This window comes from Apiospora hydei, assembly GCF_038363865.1.
Source record: "Apiospora hydei strain CBS 114990 chromosome Unknown utg000006l_segment0_segment0, whole genome shotgun sequence".
NCBI classification, from domain to species: Eukaryota; Fungi; Ascomycota; class Sordariomycetes; order Amphisphaeriales; family Apiosporaceae; genus Apiospora; species Apiospora hydei.
In genome coordinates, this window is record NW_027117365.1 from 3,229,331 (window position 1) to 3,248,972 (window position 19,642).

At 54.3% G+C, this 19,642-nt stretch overlaps 10 protein-coding genes across 10 annotated transcripts; 2 read left to right on the forward strand and 8 right to left on the reverse strand.

The window, feature by feature from the left end:
* Window positions 1–234: 234 nt before the first annotated feature.
* PG997_008226 (phosphoglycerate mutase-like protein) lies at window positions 235–1,746 on the reverse strand (the record flags this gene model as incomplete). The annotated part of the gene is made up of 3 exons (XM_066812541.1): window positions 235–1,342; window positions 1,381–1,586; window positions 1,714–1,746. 3 exons carry the CDS (start codon window positions 1,744–1,746, stop codon window positions 235–237), a joined length of 1,347 nt encoding a protein of 448 aa, XP_066667883.1.
* Window positions 1,747–2,547: 801 nt separating this feature from the next.
* Window positions 2,548–3,654, reverse strand: PG997_008227 (uncharacterized protein; the record flags this gene model as incomplete). Its single annotated transcript, XM_066812542.1, has 2 exons — window positions 2,548–3,441; window positions 3,529–3,654. 2 exons carry the CDS (start codon window positions 3,652–3,654, stop codon window positions 2,548–2,550), a joined length of 1,020 nt encoding a protein of 339 aa, XP_066667884.1.
* Window positions 3,655–4,778: 1,124 nt separating this feature from the next.
* PG997_008228 (uncharacterized protein) lies at window positions 4,779–6,554 on the reverse strand (the record flags this gene model as incomplete). Its single annotated transcript, XM_066812543.1, has 4 exons — window positions 4,779–4,965; window positions 5,097–5,633; window positions 5,698–6,145; window positions 6,224–6,554. 4 exons carry the CDS (start codon window positions 6,552–6,554, stop codon window positions 4,779–4,781), a joined length of 1,503 nt encoding a protein of 500 aa, XP_066667885.1.
* A 722-nt stretch (window positions 6,555–7,276) lies between these two features.
* PG997_008229 (uncharacterized protein) lies at window positions 7,277–7,613 on the reverse strand (the record flags this gene model as incomplete). Its single annotated transcript, XM_066812544.1, has 2 exons — window positions 7,277–7,345; window positions 7,413–7,613. 2 exons carry the CDS (start codon window positions 7,611–7,613, stop codon window positions 7,277–7,279), a joined length of 270 nt encoding a protein of 89 aa, XP_066667886.1.
* Window positions 7,614–7,990: 377 nt separating this feature from the next.
* Window positions 7,991–9,076, reverse strand: PG997_008230 (phosphatidylinositol-specific phospholipase C; the record flags this gene model as incomplete). The annotated part of the gene is made up of 1 exon (XM_066812545.1): window positions 7,991–9,076. The coding sequence occupies one exon, from the start codon at window positions 9,074–9,076 to the stop codon at window positions 7,991–7,993; it is 1,086 nt and encodes a 361-aa protein (XP_066667887.1).
* Window positions 9,077–9,126: 50 nt separating this feature from the next.
* On the reverse strand, window positions 9,127–9,723 carry PG997_008231 (uncharacterized protein; the record flags this gene model as incomplete). Its single annotated transcript, XM_066812546.1, has 1 exon — window positions 9,127–9,723. The coding sequence occupies one exon, from the start codon at window positions 9,721–9,723 to the stop codon at window positions 9,127–9,129; it is 597 nt and encodes a 198-aa protein (XP_066667888.1).
* Window positions 9,724–10,376: 653 nt separating this feature from the next.
* On the forward strand, window positions 10,377–13,310 carry PG997_008232 (uncharacterized protein; the record flags this gene model as incomplete). Its single annotated transcript, XM_066812547.1, has 6 exons — window positions 10,377–11,078; window positions 11,129–11,263; window positions 11,316–11,907; window positions 12,522–12,673; window positions 12,739–12,912; window positions 13,245–13,310. The coding sequence occupies 6 exons, from the start codon at window positions 10,377–10,379 to the stop codon at window positions 13,308–13,310; spliced, it is 1,821 nt and encodes a 606-aa protein (XP_066667889.1).
* Window positions 13,311–13,451: 141 nt separating this feature from the next.
* PG997_008233 (uncharacterized protein) lies at window positions 13,452–13,987 on the reverse strand (the record flags this gene model as incomplete). The annotated part of the gene is made up of 2 exons (XM_066812548.1): window positions 13,452–13,703; window positions 13,751–13,987. 2 exons carry the CDS (start codon window positions 13,985–13,987, stop codon window positions 13,452–13,454), a joined length of 489 nt encoding a protein of 162 aa, XP_066667890.1.
* A 3,538-nt stretch (window positions 13,988–17,525) lies between these two features.
* On the forward strand, window positions 17,526–18,167 carry PG997_008234 (uncharacterized protein; the record flags this gene model as incomplete). The annotated part of the gene is made up of 1 exon (XM_066812549.1): window positions 17,526–18,167. The coding sequence occupies one exon, from the start codon at window positions 17,526–17,528 to the stop codon at window positions 18,165–18,167; it is 642 nt and encodes a 213-aa protein (XP_066667891.1).
* A 296-nt stretch (window positions 18,168–18,463) lies between these two features.
* PG997_008235 (uncharacterized protein) lies at window positions 18,464–19,085 on the reverse strand (the record flags this gene model as incomplete). Its single annotated transcript, XM_066812550.1, has 2 exons — window positions 18,464–18,842; window positions 18,895–19,085. The coding sequence occupies 2 exons, from the start codon at window positions 19,083–19,085 to the stop codon at window positions 18,464–18,466; spliced, it is 570 nt and encodes a 189-aa protein (XP_066667892.1).
* Window positions 19,086–19,642: the final 557 nt, after the last annotated feature.

Consider the following 19,642-nt stretch of genomic DNA (forward strand, 5'->3'; position numbering starts at 1 on the left):
TCGTATCGATACCATGCAGCACCTATGTCATGCCGTACTCCTGGCGTGCGATTCTGCGCTGCTTCCCAAAACAAAGGCAAGTAGTGGTAATACGTGAAGGTTTCGGCTCATCAGGCCCAAGCAAAAGTTTATATAATTTATTCCTTTAATTTCCTCATGGGGAAAAAATACGATTGGTATATCCTAGAGCAGCTATCATTCTTCGCCTTCTCCACGGCCCCCTCTTCAATCCTTTTATGCAGAGCAAGCAGCCTGCCACCGGGCATCGCCATGCTTGACAGCGAGGGCGGCCTTGACCGTCTCGGAGGCGAGGAAGTCCGACATCTTGCAGGTGCCGTAGTCGTCGCTGTCGCACCCAGAGGGCGAGAGGTCGAAGTTGGCCTCGTTGAGCAGCAGCTGGATCCGCTTCTCGCCGCCCGCGCAGTCCAGGCCGCGGAACAGCATCTGCGCAGCAAACGGCGTTTGGCGAGCCGTCCGCCACGCCCGATCGGGGTCCACGGGGCCGGTCGGCGAGAAGTCGGCGTCGTAGGCTCCGTGGAGGGCGGCGAGACCTAGCGCGATGGAGGTATCGTGGCCGAAGTGGAGAGCCAGGTTGTCTGCGCCTTCCTCGTCCTGCAGGAGGAACTTGGTCATGTTGCTTACCAGTAGGCTGCCGAGTACCGCGCCCATGTCACCTGGCAGGCCATACCCAAACGCTCCTCGCATCAATAGATCGTATTCATACTCGTGGCTCAGGATCTCGTCCCTCGTAAAGACAGGACACCACGGAGACGAGTCCTTGCCGTATACAGCCGTTCCGTACACGCACGCGTAAAGCATGCCGTGGACGTGGGACGCGGTAAAGTTGACGCCGGGGAAGCTGTCCGCCAGCAGGCGGTTCAGCCGGTCCGCGATCGGCGGCAGGTAGGTCCTTCCCCACTCGGACACCAGGGCGCCCCCGAAGCCGTACGTCCACTTCTCGCACGTGTCCATGGGCGTGATCCACGAGACCGTCTTGTTGTCCTCGGCGATGAGGTCCAAAGGGGCGGTAGAGTTGGCGGAGCGGCCGAAGTACCCGTCCATGAACCAGCGGGCGGACTCGACGACGCGGTCCTGGTCGCCGGCCAGCACGCGCGAGGCCGATAGGTGCGGGTACTTCAGGCGCAGCGCGACGCCGTGGTCAAACAGTTGCTGGCGTCCGATCGGGGAGAGATCGCTCGTCGTGAAGGTGCTATTCCAGCCCTCTTGCAGGAAAGCCAAGGCGTCCGGGACGGGCGCGCGCGGGGCTGAGAACATGGAGCTCTCGTTGCCGATGTAGTAGGCCAGGCCTTGGATCGTGCCGATCTCGTCCGACAGCGGATTCCTGCTGCCGTGGCGGTGCACCAGGAACGCCTTGCTCACGGCACAACCCGGGGAGCGCCGCTGGACAGCGACGACGGCGTGTTGCTAGGCTGGAAGTACGGGGATAGGTTGCCCATGTGTTCATAGATGTTGAAGTCACACGAGGAGTTGCCTGCCGCGCCGGTTGGCGACACGACGGCGACGGCCGCCAAGCCGACTTTGACGGCGTGGCTGAGGAGCTGGTAAACATGGCGACCATTGAGTGACTGCCGGACGGTGTGGTGGAGAGGACTTTGATCAAGCAATGCCAGAGACACGCGCCGATGGAGACGAAGAAGAAGAGGCGGGCAACATGTGAGACAACACGGCGTTTCTGGGGACCTTTGACCTCACCATTGCTTCTTCTGCCCAGCCCGTTCTCCGCATCCTGCTTGTTCATCTCCGTTATCGTTCCCATATCGACGACAACTACCCGATACCCGAATCGGCAGAGACACTAGCCCAAGTCCTTCCCCGGTTCCTTGCAGCTCAGCCCGTAGTGCTGGGAAGGGAAGTATATAAGTGGTTGGGTTGGGGTTGGTGGGCTGGATTAGCTGTAGCTGCAGGTCATGCGGCGGTCATCGGCGGATCAGGCCGAATGAGGCAGGTGCTCGAGTGACGTATTGGATAGAGCCGAACGATTGGACGAATCAATGCCAGGTCAAGATAGATGGGAGATGACTATGACGATGTTCCTGTGATGGAATATTGAGTTTCACGATCCAGCTGCGGTCGACAAATGTATGCTTTGGGTTTTGTTTGCCGCCGTTTGGCTAAGGCGCCAGGAGCAGGTGATCAGCTAATGCTAAAGTACCCCTTAGAGTGCCGTGCCCAGTGCCCTGGGTACCTATCGCTCAGTGCTGTAATTGGGGGCATTAACGAAAGCTTTTGGTGCTAGATCTTCAGCTGGTTAGCCGCGGGGCCTAGCCGGCATATCAATTCAGTCCCAATTGATCTGCAAAGATCCCATGTCCGACAACAACCCCAGAAGTTCACTGCCAATTGAATGGATATCTACAACATCCTCATCAGATTGGCTATGGAAACAAACCGTGGCCAAGGTGGTGCAATTGCTTTTAAAGAACGTACAAGCAGTTCAACTGCTTAAGCCGGATTAAAAAGTGATTACAAGTAATAAAGAACGCCCACCTTCAGCCAATCCAATTGCGTCAGATATTCATTCCTTCTTCAAAGCAACCCAATCGCAGCAACCAAAGCCAAGCCTCCTGCAACCAACGCCGCCGGGCGGTCGCCCAAACTGGTAGCACCGCTTTCCGCCATCACCGACGTTTCCTCCGGCTTACCGGTCATCATAGTCGTCGCCATCATGGACGTGGTAGGGGAAGACATCATATCGGGGACCGCGGGGACCGACATTGTCATCATTTCCGACGATGTCGGCATCATCATACCCGACGTGGGCATCATCATCCCCGAGGACATCATACCCGGAAGTTGTGCTGAATTCGTTGACGGCCTATCACCTGCGTCAGCAGGCTGAGCAGGGTTGAGTGCCGGGGAATTGTTACCAGTGCCATTGCCGGAAGTCGAGTTCCGACCCGAAGCAGTGCCACTGCTGCTGCCGCTGCCTCTGCTGCTCGAAGAGTTGCGGCTACTGCCACTGCCACCACCCATCCCAGCGCCTCCAGCGTTACCCGCACCCGTACCGGCCCCGGCCCCGGCGCCAGCACCTCCGGCAGAGAGAGCCTTGATACCTCCGTCGAGGGCCGCGTTGATCTGGTCGATGGATCCCTGTGCGATCCCCTGGCCGACTCCGGGCACCTTGGAGACGATCGCGTCGCCGAGCGCCTTGGAGGCCATCTTCTGGTCCTGGATCGACTGGACGGCGACCGACGTGACGCCGAGCATGTCGAGCTGTGGCTTCTTGGCGGCCAGGTCCTTCATCGTCGTGTTGACCGAGGTCACCAGGCTGTTGGCCGTGTCCTGGAGCGAGAGGGCGTCGAAGACGCCGAGGGCTTCCGCACCGCTCACCTTGGCGGTCGAGGCCTGCATGGTCATCTGGATCTTCTGCGACGCCTGGAGGACGGGCGCCGCCGAGTTAACGTCGGTACCCGAGATGGCCTAGACGAAGGTGCCTCGTTAGTCCTTCGTCCTGATGAGGGCTATGGGGCCTTCTGAGTAAGCCGGGGAAAAGTCTCCCTCACTTACCTTAACCTTTGTATCGAGGTCGCCCAGGGCATCGGAGACGGCACCGATGGCCTGCTGTATCGTCGCGAGCTGGGCGTAGGCGACGCCCGCCAGGGTTGCCTTGAAATAAAACGAAGCCAGCTTCATCTTGTATACAAATGCCGTATGGGATATACTAAAGGGAGTGTTGTTGGAAGGCGAATTGTGCAGAGCCTGTAATGACTGTTGACGTTATGGAAATAGTAAGTTGACGATTGAGATGCTTTGTCAGATGATAGATTCCCTCGGCCGGCTTTATAGATGAAGGGATATGACCTCCTCGTCGCAAGTCTTATGGCCAAGTCCACGGAGGCCGCGAATGCCCCTTTCCTATGAAACGTTCACAGGCAACCTTGACAATCGAAGGATCTTTCCAGCCCCGACGTCTGCGAGTCTCCTGGCCCAATCGCCTGTGGCTATCACTCGCGCCGAAGTCGAGGCGTCACGATTGGATGAACCTAAAGTGTACGAGCGATCGGTGAAGGCAGTTTCAGGTCTCGAGTAGCCGTTTCCATCAGGAAACATCACCAATGTGTTTCCCGACAAAGGGGGAAAGTCTGTATGCCCCCTTTGCGTTGACTTGACGAGCGCCTTGTCTCGAGTCTAAACAGCGTCCCGACGGCGCACCGGCCGCATCTCCAATTCAAACAGCGCTTCATGTGCGTGCGTTCAATTGGTATTTGCGTCCCTCATTTGTCATTCGATCGAATGAAAAAGTTCCAGATGTCTGGGGTGCTTCTGATTGCAAGAGGGGCGTGTTGGGATGGGGTGGGCATCGTGACGCACCGAGCCGGTCCCCTCCCGAGAGCAAGTGCCGGCACACCCACGCAGGCTCATTTAGTTTCAGGAGTGAAGCAACGACTTTAACTGATTTGATTGGGGAAGGTCCAATCTGTCATCAAACAAGCAAGCGCAGTCTCTCTTGAGTTACGATTGGCTTTTGGGTAATTACCTAATTCTGCAATAACCTAGCAAGTGAAGTTGAACAGGCGTCCGTCCCACTTGCAATACAGAAGCCTTTTAGGCGAAGAAGGCACGAGCTTGAGTCTCAATTCCATGGACTATACAATTTCTTTTCAACATTGGAAACAGTACATAACTGCTGTGGTATATTTGCATTATCATTACATATCGCCGGTATCCCCAAAAAATCAAAGCCTATACCCCAGTCGCCAGGCGGCAGACCATGCTCGAGGGCTCGGCAGAACGTCTCGTCGACCATCTGAACCTCCTCACGATCGCGATGGCTCCTCGTCGCTGTGGTGAGCCTTGTCTTGCTCAACCATGATCTCATCACCTTCGTCGTGGCCGTCCTCGCCTTGTTCACTCTCCTCATCTCCATCCTCTTCTTGGCCACTCCCCCCTTCGCCCTCTTCCTCCTCATTTTGTTCCTCGCCTTCGTCTTCGTCTTCTTCCACCCTATTGGATTGACCCTGCGTGCCATTCTGTTGCTGCTTCCCATTATCATTTCCGGCTTCCTCCCCCCTTCCTCTTCCTCCCCCTCTTCTTCTTCTTCATCGCTTTCGTCCTCGTCCTCGTCGTCCTGGAACCAGTCTTCGATCAATTCGTTGTTTGCCTCTCCATCTTCAATGTCTTCATCCTCATTTCCCTCGAGCCTACGGTGCGCTGCCTCGCGGCCCACGACCGGCAGCTTTTTGAGGCCCCGGCGCTTGGCCTTGTCGGGCACGAGGTTGGGGTCGAGGAGGCCGACCTGGACCAGCACCGAGGCCTGGTCCCAGTAGACCCGTTCGTGAGCAAGCTTGCCGCCGCGGACCGTGACGACGCTGACGATGATCACCTCGACCTTCTTCTTGGTTGGCGCTACTCCCGGAAGGATCCAGGGCATCTCCTCGGTATGCTTGAACGCCACATGCAGCTCGTCCACTATGCGGTTAGTTCCAATGGTCCGGGATAGCAGCGTCAGCTGTAACGAAGCTGGGTTGCGGTGCAGGAAATAGTGGCCGTAGAAGTCGTGCAGCTCATCGGCGTCGATGCCACCTGTCAGCGTCGGCACAAAGGTCACGTGCGGTGTGGTGTTGGCCGTGTACGTGGACATGGTCTTCTGCAGGTTTTGGTGAAGAATTTGGCTGCGAATAGGGTATTAGTATTGCTGGCCTCAGGTATGGAAAACGCTCCTTCAGGGGCAGCCACATACCTTGCACATTCTCCTCGTGGACGCGCTCGAGGTTGATATTACGTCGCCACACTCTCCGCGCCGCCGTCAAGCTCCGGGTCCAAGCCAGGTCGGCGCTGATCTTGTCATAGGCATCCATGTCTTGCTCGGCGAAGCCGCTGTCGGCATCGTACGAATAGGTAGGGTAGTTATACTTGACGTAACGTCCAGAGCCCATGCCTTGCGGAATCTGGCGCCTGACGGTCCGTTTCTTCCCCTGGATGCCGACCATCTGGTCTTGTTTGATGATATTGATGGTCTCGTCGCCCTCAGCTAGGTGAACAACGACGTCGACATTGGGAATTTTCGTCCTCGGATCCGGAATTGAAGTTGGATAGTAGCACACAAGAAGCGCCAGTTTCATTGAGCGGTTATTGTCCGGAATATGGAAGTACTCCAGGCACTGAGACGCAGCATTTCCGTAGGCTTTTCGCGCAGTCAGTACAGGATGTACGTTGTACTCAAAAGTGTCTGTCGACAATTCATGAGAAGCAGATCACTTACCCACAATTCCAAACGTCTCGCATGGCCCCAAATCCTGGTTTGCTAATGCTCTCAGGTGCGATTGATACTCCTTGCCGCCGTTTCCCAAAGAGAAGTATTCAACATCGAAGCCCTCGTTCTTCCATTCGGCGATAGTGAGCTCGTCGAACTCATCTTCCTCAGCCGTGATATAAAGCTTAGGTTTTGACTTGGGGAAGTCATCCGAAAGGAAATTCTGGTCGTTGTGGTTGGGACCGGCGCCGGCCATGCTTCCTCCTACGATGCCGATTGTGCGGCCGTTGCGCTTCTCCTCGGGCAAGGCGGCTTCAACTATCTTCGGTACATCGAACATTGTTGAGTGAGGGACTTGTTGAATATGGTTCTTAGAAGTTTATGAGAACACTGAAGAATGTCATAAATCAAATTCATGTCTGACAACATGTCTACGCTACTTTCACCTTTATCATGTTACTTATTAGGTATATTCTAGCGTGGAAACAGGATTGCATTGCATTGCCAGACCGTCATGGACAAGGTATGACGTCAGCCTCGGTCCATCGCCCACGTATCATCACCCTTGGCGGTTGGTTACCACCCTTTTTGAAACATACCCTTGATCAAAGGACCTTTCCAGACCATACCTATCAAATTCAATTGAGCCGGTCAACCTCGTTGGTATCTAGAAGCCATAGGGCTGTCCGGCTGTCTTGTAGAAAACAGTGAGCTTGATGTCGTACATCGAGTCCTGCTGTCGCACTTCAAAAGTCTCCACCATTGTTACTACATACAGGTTACGTCCAGTGTGATCAAAAATAGACTGCCACCAAAAAGAAGGCTCGAAGGGTAACTGACAGGTGCTTTGGGGAGTAATCAATGAAAAGGTTGACTGCTGAGCAAGGACTACGACCGTTGTGACTAACGAAACTCCACCACGGCCACTAACTCCATCATAATCAAGTTTGACTTGCACCGTCACCCCATCACCCCGCTGGCCGTCATCCTCCGATCAGCGTGCTACCCGTGCTGTAGTGACATTAACAAGACACTCCTGCCCCTGTTCGCCTGTGCACCGCTCTAGCTGCACATCTCGTGCGATACCACAAACTTGTCCAAGATGCTGTCACACCCGTAGCATCGGCACATCTGGGAGAGTGGGTAACGTGAGTGAGAGTCACTCCCCCAAGGCTGTCACTGCAGATGTCAAACGTACCTCTTCTTCCCCGCCCGGGACGCAGTCGAATATCTTGGTCGCGTTCTTCTCCTGGCCCATCAAGACAGCACTCCAACATGCGGCGGAGTCAATCACCTCGTAGCATGGCTCGGGGTCGCAAGGTCCAGGTTGTTGGTCCTGCCGGGCAGCCAGTGCCGCGACTAGCGGCAACAGAAGGGAAAGAACCGCCGTGGGTTGCATTGTCGTCGACTAAGTTGGCGCGGAAGGCGTCTCAGGCGAAGTGCAATAAGGAACGATGGAAGCAGACTGGCAGGTAAAAAGGCCTTCAGAGCAACACGACCTACTTATCATTGTATGGCCATGCTGCAAGGGGTGTTCGTCCTGCAAGGGGTCTATCTGTCTGCCTACCTAACTCGTAGAGATTCAATCATCCGTTAAGTAGATAGCACAGCTTGAGGTCACTTGTATATGTGATCATTCAATTCGCAGTATTAGGTATCAGATTTGCAGTGGTCTTTTGATCCATTTAGCCTAGGACTCATAGGTACTTAGGTAACCAAGCCGAATTGTCGGCAGTTGACTTGCATAATTGGCCGCCCTTTGGTGACACGACTTTGTTAAATGTCCTCAAACTCAAACTTCACCAACAGGGAACATTTCGTCTCCTTCGCTTTCAAATCCAACAGCCGGATGAAGTTCCATCCCGACCTCACATACAGAAGCCTTACCGTGGCGACAGCAAAAGTGGGATTTCTGGTGAAGGAATCGTCACTCTTCACAATCATACGGAGAAAGGTAAGCTCGTTGTCGTCGTAGTCCCACTCCAGAACTTCGTCCCAGATGGGATCTGTCGGTGGCGGGTTCTCGCCGCGATGGAGGAATCCAAGCTTGTGCTGGTGGTAGGGGCCGGTCTTTCGCTTTGTCGCGCCCTTTTCGTCGTCGGGGTGTAACAGCGAACAGGTCAAGTACGGCTTTATATCGCTGGCGTCGCGGTCCGCAGGTAGTGGGATGTCGGTAGCACCGCCCACGTGTACCCGCAGTCTCTTTCTTCTACCCGTGTTCAGCTGACCGTTTCCGCCAGGACGTAGGGCCGCCGGCTTCAGCACGTAACCATCTGTCCCCGTGAACAAGGCCTCGTTGCATTGCATGCCGGCTCCGTACGTTTGCCAATTCAAGGCGCAAATCTGGGCACCTACTCCCCAGAAGGTCACTGGCCTCAGATTCCGCGAGCTGATGCGGGTCCCTTTCGGGTAGACACGCACCAGGGCGCCCGCATTGTGGCGAGAGATCTTATCGGAGTTTGCTGGCATGTGTTGAAGAAGCTGGGTCTCCGAGACGTTGATCAGGTGGTGATGAGGTTCTCGGCTTCCCCATTCCGCATCTTCGAACCACGAGTTGTCAGGGGGCTTTACGGATTGCGCATAGACTCCAAGCTCAGCCAGCGCTGGAATAATGATCGTTGAAGCCGCCGCCGCTTTCTGTTCGCGGTACTTTTGGTGGTTTCGCCTTTCCTCTTCATCCTCCGAGCTCTCCGATAAATCATCCTCTTCCGCGACTTCCCCCTTCTGGTGATATTCGACGATGACTGAGATCTTCGACCCCAGCTCGTCCAAGCGGACATGGTCATTGGCACCCTCTTGCTCGTCATGTCCTTTGTCGCGGACAGACTTGCTCAGGAGTCGTTCACCGAAAACCTCTTTCATGATAGCAACGAGTCGTCCTTGTCCATATTCGTCGCAGTGGTTCTCCAGACTCAAGAAGATGGGTGCGGCTCGGTACCCTGCTCGTCGACCGCCTCTGCAGCTTCTTGGTCAACCACGTCGCGAATGGTCTCGCAGACAGCCCTGAACGGGATGTGGCTAACAAGGGTGTACCCATGGGTCACCTTCGGTTCTTCTCTGTCGTCGCTGTTCCACGCATCAATCTCGACACATCGTGCGCCTGTACGAAGCGCGCGCTCATAGGCCGCGGCTGAGCTCTTTCCAAACAGCTGGTGCGCCATTAGGTAGGTATTGTGGCTTGAGCTAATAAAGTACTCGGGAAGTGTGTGCGAGCGGTCTGTCAGATGAGCGGGTACTTCGATATGCGGGCGCTGCACCAAGGCTTCTAAGGCCGCCGTGGGTTGGTCCGAATCGACGCCGGCTTCTGCCTCACTCAACACATTGTGGCTCACGAGGAACGAGCGAAGGGCGTGGCTGACGCGAAGCTGGCCGGTAGTGATGGCAGTCCGTCGACCGGCGTGGCCTCCACCCGCAACACTTTCAAAGTCGATCTTCTCGCCATATTCCTCTTCATCGTCGTCGCCCGTGAGCTTCGAGAAGACGTTCAGCTTCGAAGTCAGGTCCGACATGATGCCGACAAGGGGAAAAATGCGATTGACGGCAATTCTCAAAAAGATGGCGTTCCCGGGTTGAGAGTGTCTTTTCAAAAAGGGAAGTGGCTGTTATTAAACGTTTCAGCCGGAATTTCGGCACCCCCTAGGCACGCACTCCCAGTTGGTCATGCCTTGCTTACGACGATGAGCATGACTTGGCTTACGCCAGTCAGTTTTGATTTTGGTGGGGTGGAATGACCCCCGAATTGTGGCGCTTATTTGTAGCCAGGCTCACTCAGCTCATCGGCTCGGGGCAGCGAAAGCATTTGGTCCTCATCCATCGCCTCGTGCCGATGTGACAATGTCTTTTCTCGCACGAAGAGTCACATCGAGCCCTGGGTCAGGTGCAGCCATTTCCAGCGACCGCAGCTACCTAGTCCCAAACTGTGGTTAGAGGGAGTGGCGGCCATAACACTAGCGATCGACTTGGTGCCAGATCCAATCCCACCGGCCCGCCGCATCTCTTAGGCCCGGTATCCGTGACCTAGCCTGTACCTACGTGCAACTGGAGGCAGACACGAGTTCTTCCCTGTAGAGAACTCGACAACTTGAAGTATATTCGTACTGGGTTTCTGGTCTGAATACAATTTTCAACTTCATTGTCGCTGCACCACGCTTTGGCGGGCATCATGGGCCGATTGAGTCGAGGCTGCTTCAAGTGTCGCCAGCGACGCGTTCGCTGTGACCAAGGTCGCCCCTCTTGCCAACATTGCATCAAGCGAGACGAAGTTTGCGAGGGCTACCGCGACGAAGCAACTCTAATATTTCGGTATGAAACCGAAAAGGTTCTCCAGCATGCACGAGTTGCAGCGGCAGGAAATTATTCTGCTACTCCCGCGTCAATAGGTTCATGTCGTAGGAGCCGGTCGGCTGATGGGAGGAGCCGCCCCGTCTCGTCCGAAGGCTCTCCGGATTCCTCCTCTCTTACCCCAGTTGAAGCAACATCCCTCCTCAATCTCCCTTCGCCCTACCCGTGGCTTAAGCAGATACCCCGAAATGCCCAGGTCCGAAAAGAAGACCGAGCCGTGGAGCAGTTCATGGACAAATATGTCCTGTACCCTTGCAACGAGACCTCGTCACCGGGGTTTTTGGAGCATCTGCCGTCTCTGTTCAAGGAAGTGAATATTGAAGGCCGGTATGCTCTACGTTGGGCTGTCAGGGCGGCTGCCTATGCCGAGGTAGCCAGAGACTCCGAGGGAAGCCATGTCGCTCAGAAAGCTCTGCACTGTTACGGCGAGGCACTGTCGGCGCTTGGCGAGTCGCTGGCAGAACCAGGCAAAACACCTGACGACTATGACTTGATGACCATCGTCGTCTTAGACCTGTTTGAGGTACGGTGAGCCCCCACCCGACTTGGGCAGTTGGATTCTAACGCTGTCAGGCGCTGTTCCTTCCCGATATCTCCCAAGTCGGTGCCCATACCCAAGGCATGGCCCAGATTCTGAGACTGCGAGGTTCAGATCAGTTCTATAACCCGCGGGGCTGGTCCCTCTTTCGGTTGGCGCACCATCGTATCGTAAGTCCGAAGTTGATGTGGCTTAAGCGTTATGCTTTCTCACCTTCGCTAGCAAAAGCACCAGTTAGCCTTCAATCAACCCGCTCTCAGCGAGTCGACGATCTGGCTCGACCAGCTGAATGACAGAGTGCCGTTCGTCCGAATGGAGAAGGATGCACACGAGATAAAACAGACGTGCGAAAGAGCACGCAGTCTGTTGGAGAATGCGATAGAGGACGGCTCAGTTCATTCTGTCGAGTCACTCCAGGAACTCTATGAGCTCGATCAGACAGCATCCAGCTGGCGGCAAGGTCCCCAATGGCAGTTCAAATCGGTCTCAGCCAGCGAGTTATCTTCGGGCCTTCCATTTCCACCATTGACTCGCATTGTTGAGCTCCACGGCGATGTGTGGAAGGCGTACGAGCTCAACTATCATCGCACGGCCCGGATCTTGTTCCACCAACAGCTTTTGAAGGTGATAGAAGCAGTCTTGGCGAAACCCGACCTCCCGGAGCTTGTGGTCCTAAGCCTGCATGAAATGATGGACCGATCAACCACTGCTGTGTGTGCCCTTGTGGAATCGATTCTGGCGACCGTTCCTCAGTCACTCGGCGATGTTGACCACTTGGGCCACGTTGCTGAAGCTCCAAGTGCAGCCCCTAAATGTAGGTCGATTGGCTGTTACCTTCTTCTCTGGCCAATCAAGATAATCAAAGCCCCTGGTTCGGCAGCATCTTGGGAGCAAAAAGGAAAGGCCCAGTCTGTGTATGAACGGATCCGAGACTACACTGGAATGAGGTCAAGATTGGGGGATTTGAGCGTGTTGCCGTGACTTGCATGAAGTGCTCGCCGATAGGCTTTTGTACTTTACTACCTAGCAGGCCACCATGAGGCCCCCACCTACTGCTCCGGCACAACCGAATTTGATTGACGGATTGCAGCCATCCACGTCATGGGAAGACCATAGATCGGTTGGGCCAGAACGGTCTTTCTGTGTGCGCAACAATTCCAGGCAAGACGAATAAATCGCCTGTCAGCAAGTTCGATGGTCAGATGGAGCAAACGGCTCAAGGCGAGTTGATCACCAGACAGAACATGATTGAATGCCCCTCAACAACCAACATCTCTTTCTTTCATGCCACCAGCCAATCAGGTCAACTCGGCCCGTCTCCAGATTTCAATCGGCAATTGCGCCGACCTTCCTCAACCAGGGCAAATCCCCGCTGTGTTGCATCTCGTTTCGCTATTTAAAGCAGCACCTGCTCTTCAATTGGCACAGTATTGTTTCTCAACCTCGACACATATCTCACCTCTGGAACAACATATACTTCAGTCATGCTTGCCATATCCCAGCTTCTCGTTGCCGTGTTGGCCGTGATGCCGGCGTTAGCCTTACCTACGGCCTCCCCAAATGGTGTCAGCCTCCCCGAGGTACGTTTAGAAGTGACAGCCCGCCGTTGTTGCCAGATGGAAACGCGATTGTGATTTACTAATAGCGGCCGTCTAGATCAACGTTGTTGTCAGGGCCACATGCAGTACCAATGGCGACTGCCCCGGTGGTGCGTGTATCTGCCGAGGAGGTTGCCACTGCATCTCTGGGCCCCCCAGAGCTTGATACTGCCACGGAGGTCACCCACAGTCCTCTCCGATTGCTTTTTGCCCACGGAATGGTAAAGGGGCAATATATACACAAAAGGACATGCTGTTCGTCACCGGCAGGGTGGAAAGACTGTATAACTTGGACATCGGCTATTATCCGGCTCATAAACTCATAATAACCTAATACACGCATACGTCTAACTATTTTAAGTCTATTATTCATAGTAGCGCTCTTTGTGTGTATGTATTATTTATATTTAAAGACCCGGAAGTACTGGAGAATATGTTTTCCACGAAAGCCCTGAGTACCCGGATTATATGATATTTGAAAGGCAGCGGTGGTACAAAAATCTCCGAGGGGGAAATCACGTAAATTCCCATACAAAATATTGAAATCGAGCAGACTATCTACTTCGAGGCCGCCGAGGCCAGCTTGATATCGAGCCTCCTCTCGAACAAGAAGGAATAAGAGATGGGGAAAGGGGGGAGGGGGATGAAAACCCGCAAACAAAGAAACCACGGTCTTGGGTTTACTGAATGTCCCCAATCTCCGTCAAACCCGATGGCCCTACTTGGGTCACACATCTCCCCCGCAAACCAGAGCCGATGATCAACTCGAAGAAGCCTCTGGCTTCGGCCCCTTGTTGATCACCGTCTCCCCCAACTCCGTCCCGTCCTGCAGTTTGACCTTGTCCGCGCCCACCATGACGAAGGCGATCCGGCACGGCTCGTCGGTGCGGTTGATCCACTGGTGGTTCGCGCCGCCCTGGATGATGAACTCGCCCGCCTTGACGGTCTTCTCCTCGCCCCCGTCGAGCGCGAGCACGATCTCACCCGTCATGACGACGCAGTAGTCCAGGCTCTGGGTGCGGTGCATGGGGACGGCGTAGTTGGGGGCAGGTTAGTGACGCAGAATAGCGTGCCGTTCGGCGGGCAGCGCGGCAGCTTCGGGGCGGCCGCCGCTGCGTTGGGGGAGTCATTGTTGTTGGATACGGGAACGGCATCCTGCGTGTCAAAGGTGGCAAAGGAGCTCACGCTTGGTCCGAAGGGGTAGAAGGTCTCAACCGCCTCGTCGGCGCGGAAGATGGACGTGCCGTCTGCGGTGTGGCCTGTGGTTACGAGGCGAGGGTTGGTGGATTGAGCCATGGTTGGTGGTATAGGTGAAGTAGACTGGGATCCGGAACTGATGAGCCTTCTTGGCGATATTGACAGAATACTTGTGTGTAGTAGTGGTGTGCCTTTCCTTTGCGTTATGGCAGTTCTCCGAGGAATGGGTTGGCAAAAAGATGCAACCTCACGGGGAGACTAGGCACGATTTTAGATAGTGAGATGATGAGAATGAAAGAGAAAGATGAAATTCTTACGACTTACAACCCATCACTTTATACACGGTGATGCCACTGGCAGACCTGCAGTCCCTTTCACATACGCCTCCATTTGTAAGTCCTCGCGCAGCTAACTGTGTTAGGAAAGTAGGACGATGCTGAGGCTGAATCCTTCTCGCGCAAAATTACATATGATTGGCTGTACTATTATTAGACGCCCCCACAGAGGTAACTAAACGGCGTAGTAATACTCGTTGGTGAACCTTTAATAGCACCCTAGTATACACACATACAGGAATATCAATGGTTGTTAGTCATGGGATAACTGATATTGGCATATACTTAGTAATGAGATAACATGTTCATAAGAAATAGGGGCTGTGGGTTACTAAATAAATTCAAACCCCTATATCAGAGAACTGTAGATCTAGAGCCAGGTGGTCTACTACAATGTGCGTCCTTACTGTTTCCAATATCACCTTCGTCCGTTGTGTCATTAGATTCCTTTTACAACTATCTGTTCTCGTAGCCTTTGCTCGTCGTCTCCTTTCCAACTTCACCTTCGCGCCTCTCTTCGCGGTTTCTTGTTCTGAAATTTAATTCCTTACAACGTCATTCAAATCAAGTCCATCACTACAATACTCGTTTTCCTCCCCTTCTCACCCAATTTCTTCCTGTTGCTGAGCGGTATCATTCGCGCCCATTTACTTTCTTGCTTCTACTCATTGATTGTCACTAAAGCTACTCGCGCAACGCCAGTCCCCTCCTGCTCTCCCTCACTGCCGTTACTACATGGCTCGCAAGAGGAAAACCCCGTATGTCTCGCAAACTAGGTGGGGATTGTACTAACTTGTGTGCAGTGCCCAAGATGGTCCATCGACCCCGCCTCTTCTCGACGAGCAGACAGTCAAGGTGAGCCATCTCCCGTTGTTTCTCTCCCGTTGTTTCTTTTTCTTACATCAAGCCTCGATAGTTACGGATTCAACTTAGAAACACGGCTCCATTCAGACGTTGCTCAGTTTCCCCGTCGCCCCAAGGCCCCATCTGAGAGTTGATCAACCACCGTCTTCAGGAATCAAGACCTCAGCCAAGGTATGTTATCCCCGTCAGCCCCTCTGACTCGTCACTGACCAATCGCGCCATGCAGACCATTTTCATGGAGACCAGTCTCCCCGTATCCGACGCTCCCAACTCTCAGGGATCCGATTGGGAGTCGGATTGGGAGTCCGTCGACGGTTCGGATACCAAGCAACCTACCATCAGTAGCCAAAATGGCCAAACGTCTACAAACTCCCTCAGCCCCACCACCTCTCACGCCCCCATCATCGGTTCCCCGATCTGCTGTCGAGCTACTAAGAGATGTCGATGCTGCCAATCCTGTCGACCCGGGCCTTTCCAATATTCCACGTTTCCGAAGCCTTTGGCTAGAACTCGTCCGTCGTCTCATTGACCCTCTTCTCGAGTTGGACCCTTCTGGTCTCGACAAGCTCCTACGTCGCTCGCTCCTCGAGCGCAAGCTCAGACCCCCACACTGCGTAAACTCCGATGTCGAGATCCTACCACCTGGTGCGACTGGGTATTCAGCACCATGCCTCTCCTTATCCAGCACCTCCTAGGGACGCCTGGGCTCCAGCAAGGTCAACTCCTTGGCCTACCTCCCATCCCCATGCACGCTCATCACTGGATCAACTACATGGATCTCGTCGCTCACATGCCGGATGGTACTTGGTCCGCCAGTGTAATTCCTGGAGAGCTCACAGACGCCGGCTCTATTAGGCGCACCGCCATCCCGGTACAAAATTATCGACAGGGTCACGATGCAGGCGACGCAACTACCGTTTCTCCTTACACCGGCTCTGGTGTCAACCGGCGTGGTGGTCCCGCCCGGATCTATCAGCACCTCACCGCCGCATCCCAGTTGATAAAGGCCTCCCGACTTGCACCCTCGTTTCAACCAGCCCCCAAAGCTCCCGCTCATTACCAAGATGCTTCCAAGGCAGAGTCTGTCATGAACTTTAGGCTCATCAATGTCGTTCCGAACCCCCTATCTCTCGAAGGCCTTAAGAGCCCAGGCCTCGACAGCTCAGGCAGGCCCCGAGCCCTTCGCACAAGAAAAGGTGGACGCCATCCTCGTCGAAGGAATCCTCATGCTGTACCTTGGCCTGGCGCTAAGGGTTGACACTACCGGCGAGAAAAACCCCCAGCACATTGTCGACTACCAACATCAACTTCGCCACGGGCTCGACCTGCCAGACTTTAGCTCCGACACACTCAACCGGGCTTGGCCCTTGTTCCAGGGGTTCTCTGTCGAGGTGCCTGTGCATTCTCGTCGCTGCGAATTTTGTGCATCGCGTATCGACATTGATAGAAATGATTGGATTCCTCACCCAACTATCAAGGGCAAGTTCCTCTGCTACTATTGTTTCAATTATCACGAGCGCAACCACGTGTTCCCTTCTCCCCAACAGATAGGTGTCATCCAGTTCAGGCGCGCTCAGCGAACCAAGGGTGCCAATAAGACGCTAGTCCCGCTGGATCAGCGAAAATGTCTCTTATGTTTCTCCGTCGAGACTATTACGTGGAATTTCACCGACGTTTCTGGTAACGAGGATGTAATGATTTGCCATCAGTGTTGGAGTGCAATTAGGTCGTCACCCGTTATCCCGCCGTACACCCACATGATATTTCCCAACCTCCCGCATCTCGACTCTTGCTCGTCTTGCTCTTCCGTCGGGTACAAGGCCTGGTTCCAAGCCGCGTCTTCCCATGTGAACGGTAGCAACGACCTTCTCTGTCTCGAATTCTATTGCTTCCAACAGTCCAAGATTTGGTCTTTCCACGGTGAAAGGATCAAACACGACGGTCGCGAACCCTCAGAGGCCGAATGGGTTCAATACTACCAGCTTAAAGCTGCAAAGGACTCGGCCCCGGAGGACACTGTTTTTACGATGTTGCCATTCCACATCATGACTCGCCATGTTACTTATGTGGTATTCGAGGCCACCTTTACTGGGGACGCGCTCACCACGGAAACAATGAGTACCTGCTTTGCGACCCCTGCTCTCACATATTCCGCAAACACAAGAAATCGCTCACGAATATTACAGAGTACATGCTCTATGGCCACCTTGCTAGCATTCTAATAGGGCGATATCTGAGGTGGGCAGCTGAGTTTCAACGCGTTGACCCGTAACCGTGACCCCAGGAGTCCTCCCCCGACTCCTTCTTCACCTGGACAAAGGGCAAGGCTGATATCGGTAACCCGCATCGTCAACCCTTCTGGGAAAAGAAATGTTTCCGGTGCGCTGGTGGACCCAGCACCTGGCCGGCGGTCCCCGTCCCGCCACGTCGTGCACAACATGCTGCCGGCGGCGCTGTTCAAGCGCATGAAGCGCGTGGCGGCGGGGGCGGCGGTCTCGGCGACGCCGTTCCAATTCCTGCTGGCGGCGTTCCGGGCGTTTCTCTACCGGCACACCAGGGAGGAAGATGTCGTGCTCCTCCTGGTTGACAACACGCGGCCGCACGCCGCTTTCGATGACGTAATCGGCTACTTCGTCAGCCTCGTTCCCCTGCGGTGCCGCGGGTATTGCGACGGCGCCTTCGACGCGCTGCTGGGCCGCGTGGCAGCGGGCGTGCTCGATGCCATGGCGCACAGCCGGGTGCCGTTTGAGATCATCATCGACGCCGTCGGCGCCGACGCCAGCAATACCCGGCATTTCCCTGTTGGTCAGGTCGTCAACTACCTGCCCAAGAGCACCGCTCCTAAGTTCTCGGCCAAGGAGTTCCAGATTGAGGAGATCAAGGTTACTGATATGGTGGGCACTTGCGAGCTGGCTGTTGATGCTATGGAGAACGCTGACGGGAGTCTGGGCTTGAAGTTGGAGTTCGACTGCTCCCTGTACTCGGCTAAGCATATGGTGCGGTTCTGGGATAACCTTCTTGTATTTTTGGTCCAGGTCATCAAGGACTATCAGACGCCGATTGCCGACGTCAAGATTTAGGCATGGGTGGAAATGTTTTGGAAAGGGGACGAGCTAGCTAGGAGAAGTCGTTTCGGGAAATTGCTGACTTTAGGTTATCTTCGTTTCGCGTTTACTATAGTAAATATTATTAAAATCATAGAAGAGTTTCTCATAATTAATCCCTTTCGAAAAATGGTGTCATTACTGCTTCGGCCCGACAACGCCATCGTGCGAATTAATGAAGCCAGGTCGTATAACCCATCCGTGTAACCCAGGAAGTGGCTCTAGGTACAAGCAATTCTTGAAAGTGCATCCGATGTTTTCGAGCTTTCCAACTACAAGACCCCAGGGATAACACCATAACGCTTTTTAACGTACTGGCCTGGGAACTCACGGCGGTATCTTGCCTCCTTCTTGTTCGCCCACAATTTCATCTGCGCGACAGCGACAGCGATGAATAGTCCTGTGGCCCAGCTACGACTAACAAGCCAGATGCCCAGCCAAGCCAGCGTCTCAAACATATAGTTGGGACATGTCACCCAAGCGAAGCCGAGACCAGAAGGAACTTTGCGCTGCACGGTGCCGGCAGGTCGCAGCGAGTGTTGGAGGAGATGAATGTACGCGTTGAGTGTTGGAGGAGATGAATGTACGCGTTGAGTGAAGCGCCCAGGATAAATAGGCTTAGCCCGACCCATGATGTCGGGGCAATGTCTTCTGGCGAAAGCAAGAATCTCTCATGTGTCGTTCATGTGTCGTCACCAATGACGGCTCGTTCTGAGGCGTGTAGACGAACCAACCCAGGTGGGCGCCAGATAAGATCCAATAGTGGCCACAGTTCTTGAATAGGTTGCGAAGGGGCATGGTGGCATTGGAGAAACGGTGCACGAAAATTGTCTCGAGCTCACGTTTAGTGAATTGGAGCATGATCACGTAGAACGTCAGGGTCTGGGCCGGCATGGGATGCTGTAGGCGGATTTAATAGAGCAGCGGGTGCAGCACGAGCGGTCCCAGATACTCGATCACGTAGACGGTGCGCCAGTCGATCTGGGGACCTGCAATCGGCGCATTAGCTTTTTGCCACCATTTTGGACATATCTCGATAGTGGTTCATGGTTAAGATGATGGGGGGCCGCACCTAAGTCTTTCACGAAGATGTCGCTACCGTATATGATGCCTGCGCCGGAAAGGGTGTTGTTGGTTTGATAGGGCACAATATTGCTGCCATCACGACCAAGTGAAAGTCGCAGACGATGGACAGAATATCCAGTCGTCGTCGAAATAAATTCGTATAGAGATGAAGTTGAGCCAGCGGCGGCATAAGAGATGTCGCGAGGAAGACTGGGAATGGGTTTCCCTACGACGATATTAGCAAATTGTCGACAACATGATATGGCAAACGCGTGCATACCTCGAGCCTGGATGCTCAATTTGACGGAAGACGACATGGCCAGGTGGGAGGTTGGGAGTTGATGAGGGAAAACGAAGACGTTGATGTTGGCGTAGCGAAACTGAAG